We start from the raw sequence: 19,381 nt of genomic DNA on the forward strand, positions 1-19,381 counted from the left end.
TTTTAAGGAAAAACAAGATTCTGGTAATCCTTTAGGCCTTACTCTGAAAGGGTAACCGAATAAAAACTGCAAATATCATTAACTTACTGGTACAATCCACCGTGGTGTGATCATGGATGTTGAAGATACCTAAAATAAATTTTAAATATGTGTTTACTTTTAGGGAAGACTTGTTTTCATAATCATGCTCACTATGATTTCTTCTCCGGAATGCACTGTAGAGGGAGATAGTTCTTAATGGCTCCCCGAGGTGACATGCACTTTGAATCCAAGATCCTCTTCTACAACACAGATGTCATACTCACCACTTAAGAAACTGTTATAATTTTAAGAATCTCTTTAATTTAAAAATGTTCTACTTCAAGAAAGCTACTACTACTTTCAGTTCCATATTAATAGGACTTCCCCCACCCCCAAACCCAGCACCCAGTTTAACATTTTATTTTCTGACATTTCAGTTCATTATAAATAATCATAGCCTTCTTGGTAGCATCCTGAACAATGTATTGGGACTAATCCAAATGAGCACAAAGAAAGTACATAGAAAAAAAAATCTGTTTATATACAGGTCATTCTCTAATTATCATTCATGCATATAGAAACACTCATATTGCTCCTGACTAATTGGGAAGGACCTAGAAATAATGAGAATAGTAAAGTATAGAACTTATATTGGGGGTGTTATAATGACAAAGTTTAAGAATAGAAACAGAAGTCTTGAATGAGAAAAATATTGTAGTCTTAGCTAAGAACACAAATTATTATAAATATATCAATTCTTTCCCCAAATAAACTTATGCATTTAATGCATTTACAAATAAAAATCCAAAGGATTTTTGGAGGGGAGGCACCAGAAAAAGTTATTCTAAAAATCTTCTGAAAGAATTAAGAAGCAAAAATTTAAAAACAGCTACATAAAATGCTTTGGCAGGCCTTACTCTGTATCAAAATTAATAAAAAAGCTAAAGTTATTAGTAGAGTGTTGTATTTCTAATAACAGAGAAATCTATTAAGTGTAACAGAAAGGAGAGTCAAATATGCAGAATCTAAAATATGTGATATTCTAGATTTTGATTTAAAACAAAAGCAGCATTCTAAATTTGCAGGAAAGGGAAAACGTATCAGTGATATAAAAAAGTTGTTTAGGGGCGCCTGGGTGGCTCAGTGGTTTAAAGCCTCTGCCTTTGGCTCAGGTCATGGTCCCAGAGTCCTGGGATCGAGTCCCACATCTAGCTCTCTGCTCAACAGAGTGCCTGCTTCCCCTGCCCCTGCCTGCCTCTCTGCCTACTTGTGATCTCTGTCTTTCATATAAATAAAATCTTTAAAAAATAAAAAAAAATTAAAAAGTCGTTTAATCAATGATTTTCATCACCGTTTCCACTTACGATAGAGTGCACATGGAATAAGGTTCTGAGTTAGGCCCCAGGAAGTCCTTCTCTGGGCTTTAGGCCATCTTGCATTAATCTCTGAAGTTACTTCTTTTATCTTTATAAAGGATTATCATGGCTCAACACTGACACTATCCCTTTTGTCTTCTGCCTGCTCACTTTTCCAGACTTATGATCCTTATCATTTGGTAAATTTTCTATTTACTGATCTGAGCTAGTGGTTACCAAAAGGTGGTTCCCAGACCACATCTGCATTACCAGGAACGTGTTAGAAATGCAACTTCTCAGGCCTTAACTACCAACACCCCCCCCTACCACCACCACCAAATCACAAAATCTGAAGGTGGAGCCTGGCAATCCGTGTTTTAATACACTCTCTAGGTGATTCTGATACACACCCAAGTTTAAAAACTAATGATCTAAGCAAACATTCAGGTCAGAGAAAGTATCATCTGTACTTCCAAGTCTTCAAAATGACATCTGGTTGCCACAGCAATTCTTGTCATATTACTCATAACACACTGAATTTGTACATCCTTCATCTCAACTGTACAGTAAGTTTCTGGAGGGAAAGCATTGTTTCTTATTTGTATTATAATTTGGTCACAGTACCCAACACACACTATCTCCTATACTGCAGTAACAAGCCATACTTTCAGTGCCAACCACTCTTATGCTCTATGTCCTTATTGTTTCAAATTCTTTATCTTTATCCCCATATACTTCCTTACGTTACTTAATACAGTGTTGGATTACAAACAGGCTTACAGTAACATGTGGTTACTAAACAGTGACACATAAATTTAAACTGGTGAAATTTTAATAGAAAGGCAAGGCTAAGTGGTTACTGAAATATGACCTCTTAAATGAACAGTTTTACTATGTGGTTAAAAAGGCAAAAATTGGAATGTAGCAGGAGTATTTTTCAAAATAGAAATTCCTTTCAAACTTGCTGTTTTAAAGCCATTTACCTGAGGGGGGACTGTGTGGTCCATTAGATTCTCAGTTAGAGATAAAAGCAAGGCATCCAATTCATCTGTGGCATCCTATGAATGATAAAATATTTATAGCTGTTAATATTTATAGCTATTAAATGACTCATTAATCATCAAACTAAATTTTTTCCATATCCTCTCAACTTATAATTCTGACCCAGCCTTTGTTGGTGTTAACCTTTAAACAAACAGGGATGGATACTCGGAATCATGGTTATTATAGTGATTACACTTTGCTTGGAGGGGAACCTAGACCAAAACGAGAAGTTAAGAAAGATAGTGTTATGGAGGGTACCTGGCTCAGTCAGTTAAGTGTCTGCCTTCAGCTTTGGTTATGATCTCAGGATCCTGGGACCGAGTCCCACACTGAGCTCCCTGCTCGGTGGCGAGTCTGCTTCTCCCTCTGCCTCTGGCCCTCTGCCCAACTTATGCCCTCTTTCTCTCAAATAAATAAAATCTTAAAAAAAAACAAAAAGCAGTGTTATGGGAATTTTCATAGTGCTACTCTTTTTGGTGAGACAAAACTCAGGTAGGGTTAAGACTACTCTGGCTTGGGGTGCCTAGGTGGCTCATTCGGTTAAGTGTCTGTCTGCCTTCAGCTCAGGTCATGATCCCAAGGTCCTGGGATGGAGCCCCACATCAGGCTCCCTGCTCCGTGGGAAGCCCTGCTTCTCCCTCTCCCTCCAACTGCTGCTCCCCCTTGCTTGTGTTCTCTCTCTCCCTCTCTGTCAAATAAATAATAAATAAAATCTTTAAAAAAAAAAAAAAAAAAAGGACTGTTCTGCCTCTTAGCTCTTAGTAGACTGGAAGAGAGAGATAAAAGTTTCAGCACAGGAGACAGTAAGTAAAGAAGATGCCTAAATTCCGAAGACCTTTTTATCCAGAGGTACTGGTACTTCACTGTTTGAAACAGAGTACAATATGAACTTCCCCCATAAATATTAATCAATACTTTTTAAATAGTATTTGAAGCACCTAACGGAAGATGGGTCTCTGTATTACAGAAAGAGAGAGAGAGAGAGAAAGAGAAAGAAGGTAAGTCGGTAGGAATAATTTAAAGATAATAAAGATAAAATTCCAAACTGGAAATAGGAAAAGTAAGTATCTAGGGTGTAGTAAACATAACAAAAAAGGCCCTTCATTTATACAGTCCTATTTCCATCTATCTGTCTTCAGGCTGTGGTCAATCTCCTATTTATGTCTCAACATTCCACTTAATTTTAATCCCAGGTAGGAAAAAATTGTTCTAAAAAAAAAATTGTCTCTCCCTTCTCACATCTCCCTCCTCTTCTGCCACCACCTCCCACCTGTGACCTGAGTGCCCCCAAACAGCATGTATATATCTCTCCCATAATGTATTAAAATTCACTCTCTCAATGGAATGTAAGCATTCTGAAAAAAGAGTCCATGTTTAGCCTTTGAATTTTTGAGACTAGCATGCTATCTGGTACATATTATAATATGCAATAAATCTCTGAATTAAATGACCTGCTCTGTTCTAAAAAAATTTCAGATTTCCCTTAATTTTCAATGATCAAAGATGTGAATGTATCTTTTTAGGATTTTAATTAGCAGAAAGGAAGCTCCTGACTGAACATATTTTAAGTTGGATTTTTTTAAACCCAAAAGTCTGAAAAATTATACACCTAAATCTCAATTATAAGTCTTTGGATAGCAGGAATACGGGTGATTCCTAACTTCTTTTTATGAAATATTTGACAAATTACTACAGTTAATGCATTTATATGGTTAAAGAGCAAAATGGTAAATGTTCATTTATAAGGGTAATTTTTCATTTAACTTGTGAATTAAAACATTCAATGGGCAATGAACTAAATTTCTATGATTTCTGGACTGGTAAGGGCATGACCAGGAGCAGAAAAGCAAGGGCTATGACGAGCTGGTTATACTACACAATGATAGGGTGCTGGTGTTTCAAGAAATCATTATTTATTTAGTGCCTACTATGTGTCATCTAGTGTTTGAGACATTAGGGAGGTATAGCCAGCATCAAAAAATGAAAAATACAAAGATTACCTAAAACAAAAAGACCAACAACTAACAGAAAAACTGAAGAAGCCCTGAGATACTCTTGTGAAAGACTCTGACAATGGGAGTCTCTCCAGAGAACTGAAGCTCAATGCTTTTCTTATAGTTTAAGTTCTGGTGTCAGTCAGAAATCACCAACATCTGTGGTTATACCACAGGACTCAATTCAATATGGTCTTTGCAGAAACTTTCAAAGCCAAGTGTCCATTACCTTAAGAACAGAACCATTTGCTGCAGGTGTGGTATGCATCAGAGCAAGAGAATCTTCAGGGAAGGGCACATTATTCTCATTTAATACAGCACTGGAAGAAAAAGATAAACTCACATCATGGAGCACCTATATAGGCATAGGGAACATGTTCGAAGAAAGGACTTCAAAAAGAAGAGCAATAATTCATGTAGAGGAAGAAGAAATGACAATCTGTGAGGAGCATAACAGCAGTTAGTGTTGCATTCATATGTGAGACCCTTCTCCACCCACCATGTAACTATTTTCATATCCACACCAGGTTCATTCACAGATGGATCAAAATGGTAGACTATTTTGCTTCTCTACTAAATCTCACTGAAAGTTCAGAAAAGATTTATTTTAAAAAGAAAAATACACAAACAAGATAGATCAAATTGAATGATTTTTAAAGGCTGTCATCAAATACATGAATGGGAAAGCTCAGTGGACTAAAAACTACCCAGAATACCTGAGATATTGGAGAATAGTCAGAAAACCATAGGAAGAAGCCACCATCTAATGACACAGGCTGGACACCCTACTGTAGAAGGCAGAAGCAATACCTAGAGTGGTCCAGAATACCTAGAGTGGTCCAGATAGTACAACAGGACTAGCCAGGTGAGAGGTATATGCCAGAGAATCTGTTACTAGGCCTGCCAGCAGGAATCACAACAGTGTCTAATCCCAGGTAAGAATAACAGGAACAGAAGCAGTTTCACAGATGGCTTCAACACCAGGGAGGAAACGGGGGGAATCTAGAGACAAAAGGCCATCATTCACCAAGGTAACACATCAAGTAGGAAATCCCAGTCTTTCCTAATACTGCTGAAAAGTGTGTAATTAGGAGCAGGTCCTGAAGCCTACAAGGAGAATAAGAAAAAATGAGAAATATATCCTAGATTGAAAAAGTGAGACATAATTAATGAGGTGGAAGCTAGGACCCATAACAATGAAGCAAAAAGAGGCAAAGAGATAAAAAATAAGAAGGGATAGCTATGAGAAACAGAAATGATCATTATGTTTCAACTAATGGATACCTGACATTCAAAAAGGTAATGGCTTATGATTTTCCGGAACTAAAAAAAGACCCATATACATCTTCAGATTGAAAGACCACCTTGAATACTAAAAAAATTTTTTTAAAAAACCTATTCTTAGACAGTAATGAAAATGCAGAACTTGACGAATAAGCAGTAAAATGTAAAAGAGAGAAAAAATAACTTTGTGCTTCAGAAAGAAGCAACAGCTCAGAGGAAAGGACTCAATATAAAAAAAAATGAACAATAAAAGGAGTGTAATATTTCTTACAACAAATTCTCCCAACCCTTCAAGAAAAGATGTATGTATACAATTTACACTTCTGCAAAAAACAGGAAGAAGGAGATGAAAAGCTTCTGCAGCCATTCTGCTCAGTCATGACCCAGCAATTTCACTCCCAGGTATACACCCTAAAAAAATCCTCACAACATGTATAAGGAAGAACATGCACAACACTAATTTGGAACAACACAACCCATTAATAAAAAAATGAATAAACTGTGACTGACTTATGTAGTTAAACATGTAGTTAAAATAAGGGAATATGGATTTTTTAAAAATTCAGATACATCAAAACAAAAAAACACTGAATTATATATTTCCAATGGGTGAATCACACAGTATTTAAATTTTATCCCAATAAAGCTGTTAATACAAAAATAAATGATCTGAATAGATGTTTTTCCAAAGTAGAAAAGACATTCAACATTCATCAACTCAATCTCATTTTGGTAAATGAAAATCAAAACCACAATGAGACACACTTTATACTCTCTAGGATGGCTGTAATTTTAAACATGGAGAATAATGAGCATTGGAAAGGATGTGGAGAAACTGGTACCCACATACATTGCTGGTGGGAACTGAAACTGCTATAGCTGTTTTGGAAGACAGTTTGGCAATTCCTCAAAAAGTTAAACACAGAGTTACTACGTGATTAACTCAGCAATCACCCTCCTGGGTATATAGAGAATTGAAATCATGTCTACAAAAATTCTTGTATGTCAATGTTCATAGCATAGCATAACAGTCAAAGTGGGAACAACAGAAATGTCCATCAATTCTGTAAGGATAAACAAAATGTGGAATACCTAATACAATGGAATATTATTCAGCCCTAAAGAGAAGTACAAATACATGATACAGTATGGATCAACCATGAAAATATTATGTTAAATGAAAGTAGTCAGATATGAAAGCCCACATATTATGCGATTCCACTGATATGAACTGTCTATAGAGTAGGCAAATCTAATATATGGAGAGACTGCAATGGGTGTAATGTTTCTTTTAGAGGATATAGATATTATGGAATTAGACAGTGGTAATGGTACAAAACTCTGTCAGTATACTAAAAAGCACTGAATTGTATAAAGGGAAAACATGGTATGGGAATTACAACTCAATAAAAAAGATAAAGATGGTCTAAAATCAACTACAGCAAAATGTAGTATTGTATGATATTACAAAGCTTGCAAGATATTACAAAGCTTGATATTTGGTAAATAGCCAATATATAATCTCTGTAGTTTCCTCTGTGCCTGAAATACTTCCTTTTTCAAAAGGGGGTACAGTAGGGGCACCTGGATGGCTCAGTCAATTTAGCAGCTGCCTTCAACTCAGATCATGATCCTAGGGTCCTGGGATTGAGCCCCAAAAAGGGCTCCCTGCCCAGCAGGGAGCCTACTTATCTCTCTGCTCCTCCTGCTTGTGCTCTCTCTAGTTCTCTCTCAAATAAATAAATAAAATTTATTAATTAAAAAAGGGGGTACAGTGATTTCTTAAAAGTGTTGTATGGCACAGGAACAAAACAGACAACAGAAAAGTAAAAGGTCCAGAAACAGACCCAAGTTTAAACAAGAACTTAAAGAATATATTTCAGGGGTGCCTGGGTGGCTGAGTGGGTTAAGCCTCTGCCTTCAGCTCAGGTCATGATCTCAGGGTCCTCAGATTGATCTCCACATTAGGCTCTCTGCTTAGCAGGGAGCCTGCTTCCCCTCTCTCTGCCTGCCTCTCGGCCTACTCGTGATTTCTCTGTTAGAAATAAAAGAAAACAAAAGAAAAGAAAAGAAGAAAGAAAGAAAAGAAGGAAAGAAAGGGAAGAAAGAAAGAAAGAAACAAAGAAACAAAGAAAGAAAATACATTTCAAGTCCTATGGGGAAACATAAACAGCCATTTAGAAAAGCAAATCCAGAAGTTGGAGTACATTCTAGGTTCTTTCCAGCTTTAAGAGGTCGATGAACTGGGCAGGCCTCTAACCCCACTATCCTCTTAATTGGAAAAAAAAAGGGGGGGGGCGCCTGGATGGCTCAGTGGGTTTAAGCCGCTGCCTTCGGCTCAGGTCATGATCCCAGAGTCCTGGGATCGAGTCCCGCATCGGGCTCTCTGCTCAGCAGGGAGCCTGCTTCCCCCCTCTCTCTCTCTGCCTGCCCCTCTGCCTACTTGTGATTTCTCTCTCTGTCAAATAAATAAATAAAATCTTTAAAAAAAAAAAAAAAAAAAGAAAGAAAGAAAAAGAAAAAAAATTTTTTGATGAAGTTCTAAAAGGCTCTAATAAAAATATTGTGGGCCAACTGATTTACTGAAATTAAAGAAAAAGTTACATTTTAATTCCAGTTTTACCCCGATCATCAATTAGCTTGTTTGCTGAATACTAACTATAAAGTTGTATATACAAAGCATGCTATATGCTTAAGGGCTATTTTGGTTATAGTATCTGGAACTGAGTATGATTAATCAGGAAATTCCTCACTGAATACATTCTGAATAACGGGAAGAGGAACAGCATTCATTCATTCAACAATGTTTAGCACTGACAAAGCAGAGAACACTGGATACACAGTGATGAACAAAAACAAACTGGCACAGAGCAGGGGATAAAAGCCTAGCAAAGCAAATAAATGGCCTAATACTCATTAAAGAAAAGAGAAGCAGAAGGGACCTGGAGAGAACAGCAAATAAATTTACTCGAATAATGTGAGGGCCCATAATAAAAAAGTTTGTAAGAACAAGGCCACTGCGATAACAGGATGGCACTAGAATTAAGAGAAATAATATACATCCCACACCATGTATAAGATTAAAACTATCTTTAAAGATTGCTTTTGCTCTGCAGTTTGATTCAGTAAAAGAATGAGAATGCAGAGACACAAATTAGAAGTACCTCCAGATAATCTAAAACTAGGTAGTAAGCAGCCAAGTAATGGACAGAAGAGTGAATTCAAGCGATCTTTCAAATAGCCTGCAATTATGAGGTGATACACTGGAAAAGAGGAAACAGACCAAAAAAAGAAAAGTGAAGAGGAGAAAAACATCAATTTAATTCTGTCTAACCCAGAACTGTACCTGTTTGTGGAAGCATCCTGAACACTGGTGTTTTTATGACCTAATAAGCTATCTTCTCTTGTAACCTAAGAAAATGAAATCATAAAAAAATTATAAACATCTGTTGAGGATACTAAAGTCACAAGAAATTTATACTTCTTTCCAGTAAGAACGCAAATACCACTTTGCTTCAGTTCTAGAGGTAATCAATCATACCTTGTCCATGGAAATATCCATACTATACCTCTTACGGCCCCATCCCACATCCAAATTAATAATCCACGCTTCCACTTCAACAGCACACAAATTCACACCCTGTACTAGACAGCTCTCACTTAAATTTAAGATACCATGATGTGTTAGTCAATATGTACAGAATCCCAAAAGATTCAATGCCAGAATTTTTGGAATTTACATGATGAAAAGAAGAAAGAGATGTTAAGCAGTGTATTTGGCTTTTTATTTTTTCCTGAACACAAGGAATATGTTAAGAGGAAATTCTAAAATATTTTTCTGAAGGGATCATTTTTTTCCTTTAACTTTATTGCAGTATCATTTACATACAGTAAAACACACACATTTTTAATATAGGGTTTGATGAATTCTGAAAAATACAGAGGTGCATAACCAATGCCAAAGTCACCATGTGCAACATTTTCACTACCCCCACAACATTCCCTTCTGGCCAATGCAACCTCATCAAAAACCCTTACACATGGCAAACAGCGAGCATTATGTCCTATAGTTTAATGTAAATTGAATCATAATACCTACTTTTTTAGTGTCTATCTCTTTAGAATGACATGATGTGGGGTGCCTGGGTGGCTCAGAGGGTTAAGCCTCTGCCTTGGGCTCAGGTCATGATCTCAGGGTCTTGGGATCGAGCCCCACATCGGGCTCTCTGCTCAGCGGGGAGCCTGCTTCCTCCTCTCTCTGCCTGCCTCTCTGCCTACTTGTGATCTCTGTCTGTCAAATAAATAAATAAAATCTTTAAAAAAAAATACAATGATTTGATGTTTTTGAGATTTGCCCACGGTGCTGCATCTATCTATCACCTACCAATTTATGACTTTTTATGTGCTGAGAAATATTCCAATGAAAAGATATACCACAATTTGTTTATGTTTACCTGCTGATGGACACTTGGGTTGTCTCTAGTTTTTATCTATTTCAAATAATGCTGCTAAGAAGACTCGTGTACTATCATCTGTGTAAACCTATGTTTTTATTTCTCTTAGGTAAATACCTCAGAGTGGACCTGTGTAATCATGTGGGAAGTATATGTTTAAAACATCAACAAATTCTTCTTAAAGTGCTTATATAACATTTTATATTCTTACCAGCCATGTGCACTGCAGAAGCTCCAACACTGCCAACACAGGCATGGTCAGTTCTTAATACTGGCCATGAATGTGTTTTTCAGCATGAAGTGCGACTAGCTGTAGATTTTTTTCACCAATGTCCTTTATTAGGCTTAAGAAGCTCCATTCTGGGGGCACCTGGGTGGCTCAGTGGGTTAAAGCCTCTGCCTTCGGCTCAGGTCATGATCCCAGGGTCCTGGGATTGAGCCCTGCTTTGGGCTCTTTGCTCAGCAGGAAGCCTGCTTCCTCCTCTCCCTCTGCCTGCCTCTCTGCCTACTTGTGATTTGTCTGTCAAATAAATAAATAAAATCTTAAAAAAAAAAAAAAAGAAAAGAAGCTCTCTTCTGTTTCTAGTTTGCTGTGAGCATTTATCACAAATGGGTACTGATTTCTGTGAAATGCCTTTTCCATATGGATTGAGATAATTTACTTTTTTTTTTTTTAAGATTTTATTTATTTATTTGACAGACAGAGATCACAAGTAGGCAGAGAGGCAGGCAGAGAGAGAGAGAGGACGAAGCAGGCTCCCCACTGAGAGGAGAGCCCAATGTGGGGCTCGATCCCAGGACCCTGAAATCATGACCTGAGCTGAAGGCAGAGACTTTAACCCACTGAGCCACCCAGTCGCCCCAAGATAATTTACTTTTTAATATGGTGAACTGTAGTGGTTTTTGAAGGATAAATCAACTTTTTTTCCTGAGGTAAATGCTACTTAGTCTATTTTGTTAAGGATTTTTGAATCTATGTACAAGAGGGGTATTGGTCTATGGTTTCTTTTCATATAAAATCTTTTTCTGGCTTTGGTACTAGGGTAATACTAGTATCAGTAAATGAGGTGGGAAGTGCTCCCTCCTCTTCTATTTTCTGAAAGAGTTAGTGTGGAACTCTTATTTCTTCCTTAAAAGCTCAGTAGATTTCAACAATGAAGGCATCAGGTCCTTGATTTTTCTTCATGGGAAGGTTTCTAACTATAAAATGAAATCTCCTTATTTTAGGGTCATTCAAGTTATTTTTTTCTTGCTCAAGTCAAGAAAAATCCAAAACTGTAAATGAAATGTAAGGCAGTGACAACAATTACTACTGCTAATACAACATGCAGCTTCAACATTGGGGATTTCAACACTTAATTAAATGCTCTTTATGTTCCATGTCCTTTACATTATATTATCTTATCCTTGTAAACCACCGGTAGGTACTACCAATATCCTTTTTTTTTTTTAAAGATTTTATTTATTTATTTGACAGAGAGAGATCACAGGCAGACAGAGAGGCAGGCAGAGAGAGAGAGGGAAGCAGGCTCCCTGCTGAGCAGAGAGCCCGATGCGGGACTCGATCCTAGGACCCCGAGATCATGACCTGAGCCAAAGGCAGCGGCTTAACCCACTGAGCCACCCAGGCGCCCCCCAATATCCTTTTTTAAACATAATTAAACTGAGGCTCAGAGAAACTAACTTGCCAACTCACAACACTAGTTTGTGGTAGACTAGAAATGGGGTTCAAATTCAAGTTGTTTGATTCCAGAGCCTGTACTGTCATATTTTACATTTACTTTTACAGGCAAATGTTATGTCTTAGGTTTATACTCGTGGGGAGAGGATAGGTAACTAACGCATGAATAATATTCTGCAATTCATCTCAAGTTCCCTTTAAGGCTTGTGCTTGGGGACAGAGTGGATAAAGTGCATCTTCTCAACAACAGGGTATTTCAAAATTCTAGTTGATAATGTGATTTAGTGAGAAGGAATTCTGTTCTGATTTTACTATGGAGGGTAAGTCTGAAAGTTAGGGAGCACCAAGGAAAAACTGACTTTGGAGAAGATGGATGCCATAAACTTCATGGGGACTGGTCCTTCCCCACTGCATCCTTCACAATGCCACAGCCAACTCCTTCACCTTGTAACTGTCACTCTTGTGACACATAACTCTGCCAAACTGAGGGCAGATGGGTGGTGGGGAATAGCAGATTGCTAAAGAAAGACCTAAAACCACAGACTTAGTGTTGATAAGAAACTCAAAGTCATTACATTTTCTGGCTATAAAAGTGGCAAAGATTAGAGAATCACTTCTATAGGAATTTGACTTAAAAAGAAAAAAGAACTTCTTATGCCCTAGAGGGTCTTTACTTTCAACTTTTTATCCCATGACTGTCCCCTCTTAATCTAGCTTCTACTGAGACTCAGGAAGGCATTCTGCCATCTTGAGCATGTGTATGGGTACTACTCTCTATCTCTAATCACTAGCTAGGTCGTGTCTTTGGGTCTCTCTGCTGTTCTTTTCCCTTCATCAGGACTATCCCCATTAAAGACAGCTTACCATTATGGACACTGGGGAGGGTATGTGCTATGGTGAATACTGTGAAATGTGTCAGCCTGATGATTCACAGACCTATACCCTGGGGCAAATAATACATTATATGTTAATAAAAATAATTTTTAAAAAAAGAAAAAGAAAGAAAATAAATAATAAATAAATAAGTAAATAAATAAAGGCAGCTTACCTTATGCACTGCTTCTACCTGAGCCTTCAAAATATTACTCTTCAAGTCAGGAGGAACTCTTCTGGCATTCAATCCTGGGCTCTCAATGGCATTATTAAGACATTTCTCAGTCAACTTCACCACCTCCTCCTAGATATTAAAAATATACTGTAAGCAACTCTGATGTACTATAGTTATATGGAAATAGGAAAGGTGCCGATAAAAGTTCATATTCAGACAACCAGGAAATCACGTGTCTTAAATAGTCATGTCCTAGTCCAAGAATAGTCACCTCTTACATACAGTTTCAAACTAAGGCACAATAGAGAATGATTTCATGAAATATGAATTGGTAGGGGTCTCAAGAAATCATCAAGTCCAATTTCCTGTCTTTAAAGCAACTGAATAACTTAACTACATCATTCAGGACAAATGCTTGAATGAAATTGTACATGGAAAACATGAGCGGTCTGCTGTAATTCAACTGATTTTAGGTTAGGCCCTACACAGGCTAATCACTGCAATTCTGGAGCTGTCACCAGTAGAAGATTTTGTTTAGAATTATGTTTCTTAGCCACAAACAGTCCCTCTCAAGTATAGACTACGAAAATAACAGAACAAAGCCCAAGTCCAGTCAGTGAAGGTCACAATGAAAACATTATAAATAAACCATTATGAAAAGCAATAAATGGAACGAAGCAAATTAAGAAGGTTAAGGGCTCCTGGATGGCTCACTTGGTTAAACATATGGCTCTTGATCTCATTTCTGATGGTGAGTTTAAGACCCACACTGGGCTCCGTGCTTGGCATGGAGCCTTCTTAAAAAAAAAAAAAGTACTTTAAATTATCTGCATTACAAATGATACTTAACTTGAGTGGCAACAACAACAACACTTTATCACTATACTTACTGTGCTTAATATTTAAGGCTGGTCTAAACAACAAACTCACTCTAAACATTTTCTTAGTCTTAGACACAGCTTTTGTTCCGTAAAACAGATTAGCTGCTATGTATGGGATTACACACTATGCTGTTCTTTCAGATTTGAAAGATTTAATTAATGTGCTTATTCTGATTTGGTGTTTCTCAGTGTGGTTTCCACACATCTGCCTGTGTGTGGAACCCTAAAATCTGAATGTTGAAGGAGCTTCCATATGTGATTCTAATACACATAAAACTCTAAGAACCAATGCTTTGGACTAAACTCGTGACTGCCTAGTCTTGAGAATGATTCCTATTAATTGCAGGAAGTCCCTAAAAAAAGTCCTTTAGTCCCTAAAAAAAGTTCCTTTTTTAATTATAGGTAGTTCATATGGTATAATCCAGCAATCCCACTTCTGGGCATATATTCAAAGGAAACAAAATTACAATTCTGAAGAGACTTCTGCCCTCCCATGTTCACTACCGTATTATGTGCAGTAGCCAAGATATGGAAACAACATAAACATCCATGGAAGGATGATGGATCAAAAATGTGGTGAATGTAAATGTTTATATAGAACATTATTGACCTTTAAAAACAAGGAAATCTTAGCATAGGGAGCATAGTCAAATATTGTAATGACTTTATACTGTGACAGTAACTACACTTATGGTGAGCATTTCATAATGCATGTAATTATAGAATCACTGCCATACATTTGAAACTAATGTAAGATTGCATGTCAACTATACTTCAATTTAAAAAAAGAAGGAAACTCTGCCATTTACAACAACATGGATCAAGCTGGAGGGCATTATGCTAAGTGAAACAAGTCAGAGAATGGCAAATACCGCATGGTATTACTTACATGTGCAAATTAATAAACAAAAAAAATCCAACTCAGAAACAGAAAGTAGAATGGTGGTTGCCATGGGTGGGGAATAGGTAAAGCCTGGTAAAAAGGTACAAATTTCCAGTTATAACATGAATTAAATTCTGAGGACCTAATATATAGCATGGTGGCTATAGCTAATCATCTGTTCCATATACTTGAAATTTGTTTAGAGAGTAGACCCTTTTGAGAATTTGGTGAGAATATATCTCACCAAAAGACAAAAGAAACCAAAAAGGTAACTATATGAGGTAACAGGTATATTAATTCAACTGTAGAAATCATTTCACAACGTATATGTGTATCAAATCATTGTGTTGTATTCCTTAAATATATTACAATTTTGTCAATTATATCTCGATAAAGAAAAATCATGGCTAATTCAAATACTTTTGACATTTTCTTTTCAGAGTCAATTGTGTTTCAGAGTTGAAATTACTTGTTAATTGTTTATATTGACATTATAGGATTCTCAGAGCAACCTGCCTCTTGACATAAGCAGAGATTTCTTTTTCTGTTTTTATTCCAAACATAAACAAGAATTCAACACACAGGGGCGTCTGGGTGGCTCAGTTGTAAAGCATTCTGCCTTTCGCTCAGGTCATGATCTCAGGGTCCTGGATTGAGGCCCATTATCAGGCTCCTGATCAGTGGGGAGCCAGCTTCTCCCTATCCAACTCCCCCATGCTTGTGTTCCCTCTCTCGCTCTCTCAGTCATAAATAAATAAAAGTTTAAAAAAAAGTAATTAACACACATATCACATGTAAAAGTATAAATTGTTACAATCTTTCAATTTTTGCAAAAGCATAAAGGCTTTAAAATTGCCTGTACTTTAACCTACTACTTCCTTCCCAGGAAAATACTCAGATGATGGCAGATATTTATTTAGAAGGTTGTTTGTCACAGCACTGATGATGACAGTGAAAACTAGCAATAATCTAAACGTTCAACAGGTAACTGAGTAAATACAGTGATGACGCAAGTTAACTACTGCCTATAATATGTCCTCAAAATAAAGAACATCATTTATAATTGATTTGTTTTAAAACACAGTGTCAGGGCGCCTGGGTGTCTCAGTGGGTTAAGCCTCTGCCTTCGGCTCAGGTCATGATCTCAGGGTCCTGGGATCGAGCCCCGCATTGGTCTCTCTGCTCAGCAGGGAGCCTGCTTCTTCCTCTCTCTCTGCCTGCCTCTCTGCCTACTTGTGGTCTCTGTCCGTCAAATAAATAAATAAAATCTTTAAAAAAAATGTTAACTGTAGTTATCTCTTAGTAGTGAATAATGAAGATTTAAAATTTCCTACTTCTTTAAATCTATTTTCTACAATTACGATGTATGAGTACATAAAAAAATTACTGAAATACAAGTTGAGTTTAACAGCTTTAAAATATTTTCACTTTATTTTATTATAGCACATAATTTCAGTGTCAGCCAGTTACTATGCTGCTGATATGACTGCCTTGAATGCCCAAAATGTGGCAAACAGATGACCAAAAGCATTAAAAGGACACCCTGATTCCTAAATACCCCAAATGAGACCTGAACTGAAATGACTATGGCTACTCCAACTCTAATGGAGAGTAGTCCTGGCTGTCAGAGTCAGCTTACAGGAGAACTTAGGTGAGAGGTGTTATAGTTGATCTGAAGTTTGCCTACGTTCCAGGCAGAATGCCACCAGATGCAGACCTGCACTCTTAAAACAATCTTGACTGGGAAATGTGAACATCTATCAGAAGGGCACTTAGTCAAACAACCAAGGTGAATAGTGTAAACAGTAAAATCTACAAGAAACAGGGTACATTCTTATAAGAGGTCCTAATTTTGAGAGATCCAACACTGAAATGATTGGATTAAAAAATATTTACATGAACCTTTTAACCAAAGTAAAGTTCTTTTTAGTACCTTGGAGAGATTCAATGAGTTGTTTTAAGGTTGGTGATGGTTCATTCTTTTTTTGAGTCATGGACCCTTTTGAGAATTTAACAAAATAAGGATCTACTTTTCAGAAAAAATATATAAATGAATCAATGACAAGTATATGTATTCAAGGGGCACCTGGGTGGCTCAGTCAGTTAACTATCTGCCTTCAGCTCTGGTCTTAATCTCAGGGTCCTGGGATAAAGTCCTGCATTGGGCTCCCTGCTCCTCAGAGAGAGGGTCTGCTTTTCCCTCTCCCTCTGCCTGCTGCTCTACTTACTTGTGCTGTCAAATAAATAAACAAAATCTTAAAAAAAAAACCAAAGAATATATACTCAATTTCAGAGTTTAAGGCCCTCCTCATAATTATTCATGAATAGATCCATGATCTGCAAGTTAAGAATTCTGCTTTAGAAGATTAGTTTACCTTATATTGTTACTAAATACACACAAAGGTGTATATTTATTTATTTATTTTATATTTTATATTTTATTTATTTATTTTATTTATTTATTAGAGAGAGCAGGAGCAAGATGAGGGGCAGAGGGAGAAGTAGACTCCCCACTGAGCAGGGAGCCCGATACAGGGCTCAATCCCAGGACCCTGAGATCATGACCTGAGCCCAAGGCAGATGCCTGACAGACTGAACCACCCAGGTGCCCCTCATTAGTTTATCTTATAAAAAAGTAAACAGCAAACACGTTGGTAGAGCTGAATCAACAGTGTATTGGAAATCAAATGACTGCATCAATCCGGGGTAACACAGGTCTCACATGGCATGAGATCCCTCTAAAATGGGTTCTAAAGACATGAATTTGAAGTCAGCTCTACTGCCAGTAGTGCTAGTCTGAACCTAACATGGCTTAAAGCTTCTTAGTAATACAATTCTTAGAGCTGATCATCCAAAACTAATGCTTTGCTTTAGAACAATATATTTTATTTACAAGTTTTTCATCCTAAAATTACTTTAGTTAGTAAAGCTGATTATTCAGATTAATTTGTATTCCCCAAGCAAACATGAACTATTGATTATAGAGGTAGAGAAATCAGATTGGATTAAAAATGTGTCATATAAATAAAATATGAATCAACTTTTATACAACACTCTAGTTCTAAAGACATATGGTAAGGTGATCAGATGTCTCCTAGTTTTTAGTACAACACTGAGGTCTTGTTGTTCCTGCCTGCCATTGAATAAGCTCTCACTAAATATTAGCTAATATTTCTCCTAGCTATGTGAACCTCAGACTGTTTCTTGATGGAACACTGTCCTTTACCTAAAAGCCACTCTTAACACTCCCTTTCCTACACTGAACCCCCCTACACACTCCTCTTTTTTCAAGGCTTCAAGAATAACTGAATAGGTCCTCTGCTTTGGAGCCTCAGTTATATTATAACGAGACATGCAGGGAATTTTACAAAAGAAACACGTCGATGAACTCCCTTCCAGTGTAACAATCACTCCTCTTCCCCCACCCTATGCCCACCAAGATTCACCAGTCACATTCTCCTTTAGGATTATTCCAGTCCTCCATTACATTTTTCCCTCATTAGTTTCTAACCATCTAAAACTTCCATCTAAAGCTTTCAATTAACTCTTTTGCTTCTGACCCTATATTCCTCTACTTACAGAGATAGTAAAACAACTGAGAATATGAAACCAAACACACAAATACAATTGAAAAATATTGAGGGGTCATGAAAATGAAAGTCAGCATGCCTGGGTGGCTCGTTGGCTAAGTGTCTGCCTTGGGCTCAGGTCCTGGGATCAAGTTCTACACCAGGCTCCTTGCTCAGCAGGGAGCTGCTTCTCCCTCTGCCTGCCACTTCCCTGCTTGTGCTATTTCACTCTCTCTGACAAATAACTAAAATCTTAAAAAAAGAAAATCAAAGTCTGAAATTTAATCAGCTTCTAAAAGACATTTCTAAGCAAAAACATATTAGAAAAAGAAAAAAAAAAAAAAAACCTCGATTCAAAAGGATAGTTTGAAAAATGGCAAGAAAGAAGAGAATCACTCTTTACATCACACTGGCCTCCGAAGAAATTTCAGTTAGTTATCCAAGGATGAAACAACACTGCAAACCAGCTGGTCCCCTTTCCTCTTTAAAATCAAAACAAAATTCATTCAACATATCCATGTTATCTGTTGTCTATATATAGGGGGAAAAAAGGGTGTCTCTAGATTATTATCTAAAATTTACTCTTCCACTTAGTAGGGACATCTAGTAGCAGATTAAAATGAATTATTTTTATCTCATTCTATTTACTTTAATTATTCCTTTAAGCTATTTAAGAAAAATTTTAAATTACACTCAAGCAATTAACTGAAGTTTAATTGGTTATATTGGTATGCACCCCCCCACACCCCACACCTAAAATTCGAAGGGCACAGGGTGGTGAAAGTTATGAAGGACAAAGCTGAAGCATCTCAAGTTCCATTCTCTTCCTATTTATATGACAGAGCAGCTACTTTTCAAACCCTTCTGCAATTTTATTTTTATTTATTTGAGTGAGAGAGAGATAGAGAGTGTGCACACGGGGCATGGAGGCAGAGGCAAGGGACTGGGGCAGAGGAGAGAATCTCAAGCAGACTCCCCACTTAGTGCAGGGTTGATCCCAGGACTCTGAGATCATGACCTGAGCTGAAACCACGAGTCAGATGCTCAACCAACTGAGCCACCCAACTGTCTCAAATCCTTTTGTAATTTTAAAAAAGCTGTCATCTTCAACTACATCAGTACCTATTGAACAGAATTAGAAAAAGAATGGGCTAAATCAAAACAGTA

At 37.1% G+C, this 19,381-nt stretch overlaps 1 protein-coding gene across 8 annotated transcripts in view; it reads right to left on the reverse strand.

The window, feature by feature from the left end:
• The window catches only part of EPB41L5 (erythrocyte membrane protein band 4.1 like 5), a 139,158-nt gene that overhangs the window by 10,194 nt on the left and 109,583 nt on the right, over nucleotides 1-19,381 (reverse strand). For 3 of the 8 annotated variants that reach the window (XM_059166624.1, XM_059166622.1, XM_059166623.1), the window contains exons 19-23: nucleotides 12,882-13,010; nucleotides 9,045-9,109; nucleotides 4,644-4,734; nucleotides 2,360-2,434; nucleotides 88-129 (exon numbers count right to left, since the gene is read on the reverse strand). In XM_059166624.1, coding sequence (XP_059022607.1) covers nucleotides 88-129; nucleotides 2,360-2,434; nucleotides 4,644-4,734; nucleotides 9,045-9,109; nucleotides 12,882-13,010 — 402 coding nt within the window. The remainder of the gene's footprint in view (nucleotides 1-87; nucleotides 130-2,359; nucleotides 2,435-4,643; nucleotides 4,735-9,044; nucleotides 9,110-12,881; nucleotides 13,011-19,381) is intronic. The other 5 variants (XM_059166626.1, XM_059166625.1, XM_059166628.1 and 2 more) reach the window with 3 other exon arrangements.

Source organism: Mustela lutreola, chromosome 3, assembly GCF_030435805.1.
Source record: "Mustela lutreola isolate mMusLut2 chromosome 3, mMusLut2.pri, whole genome shotgun sequence".
NCBI lineage: Eukaryota > Metazoa > Chordata > Mammalia > Carnivora > Mustelidae > Mustela > Mustela lutreola.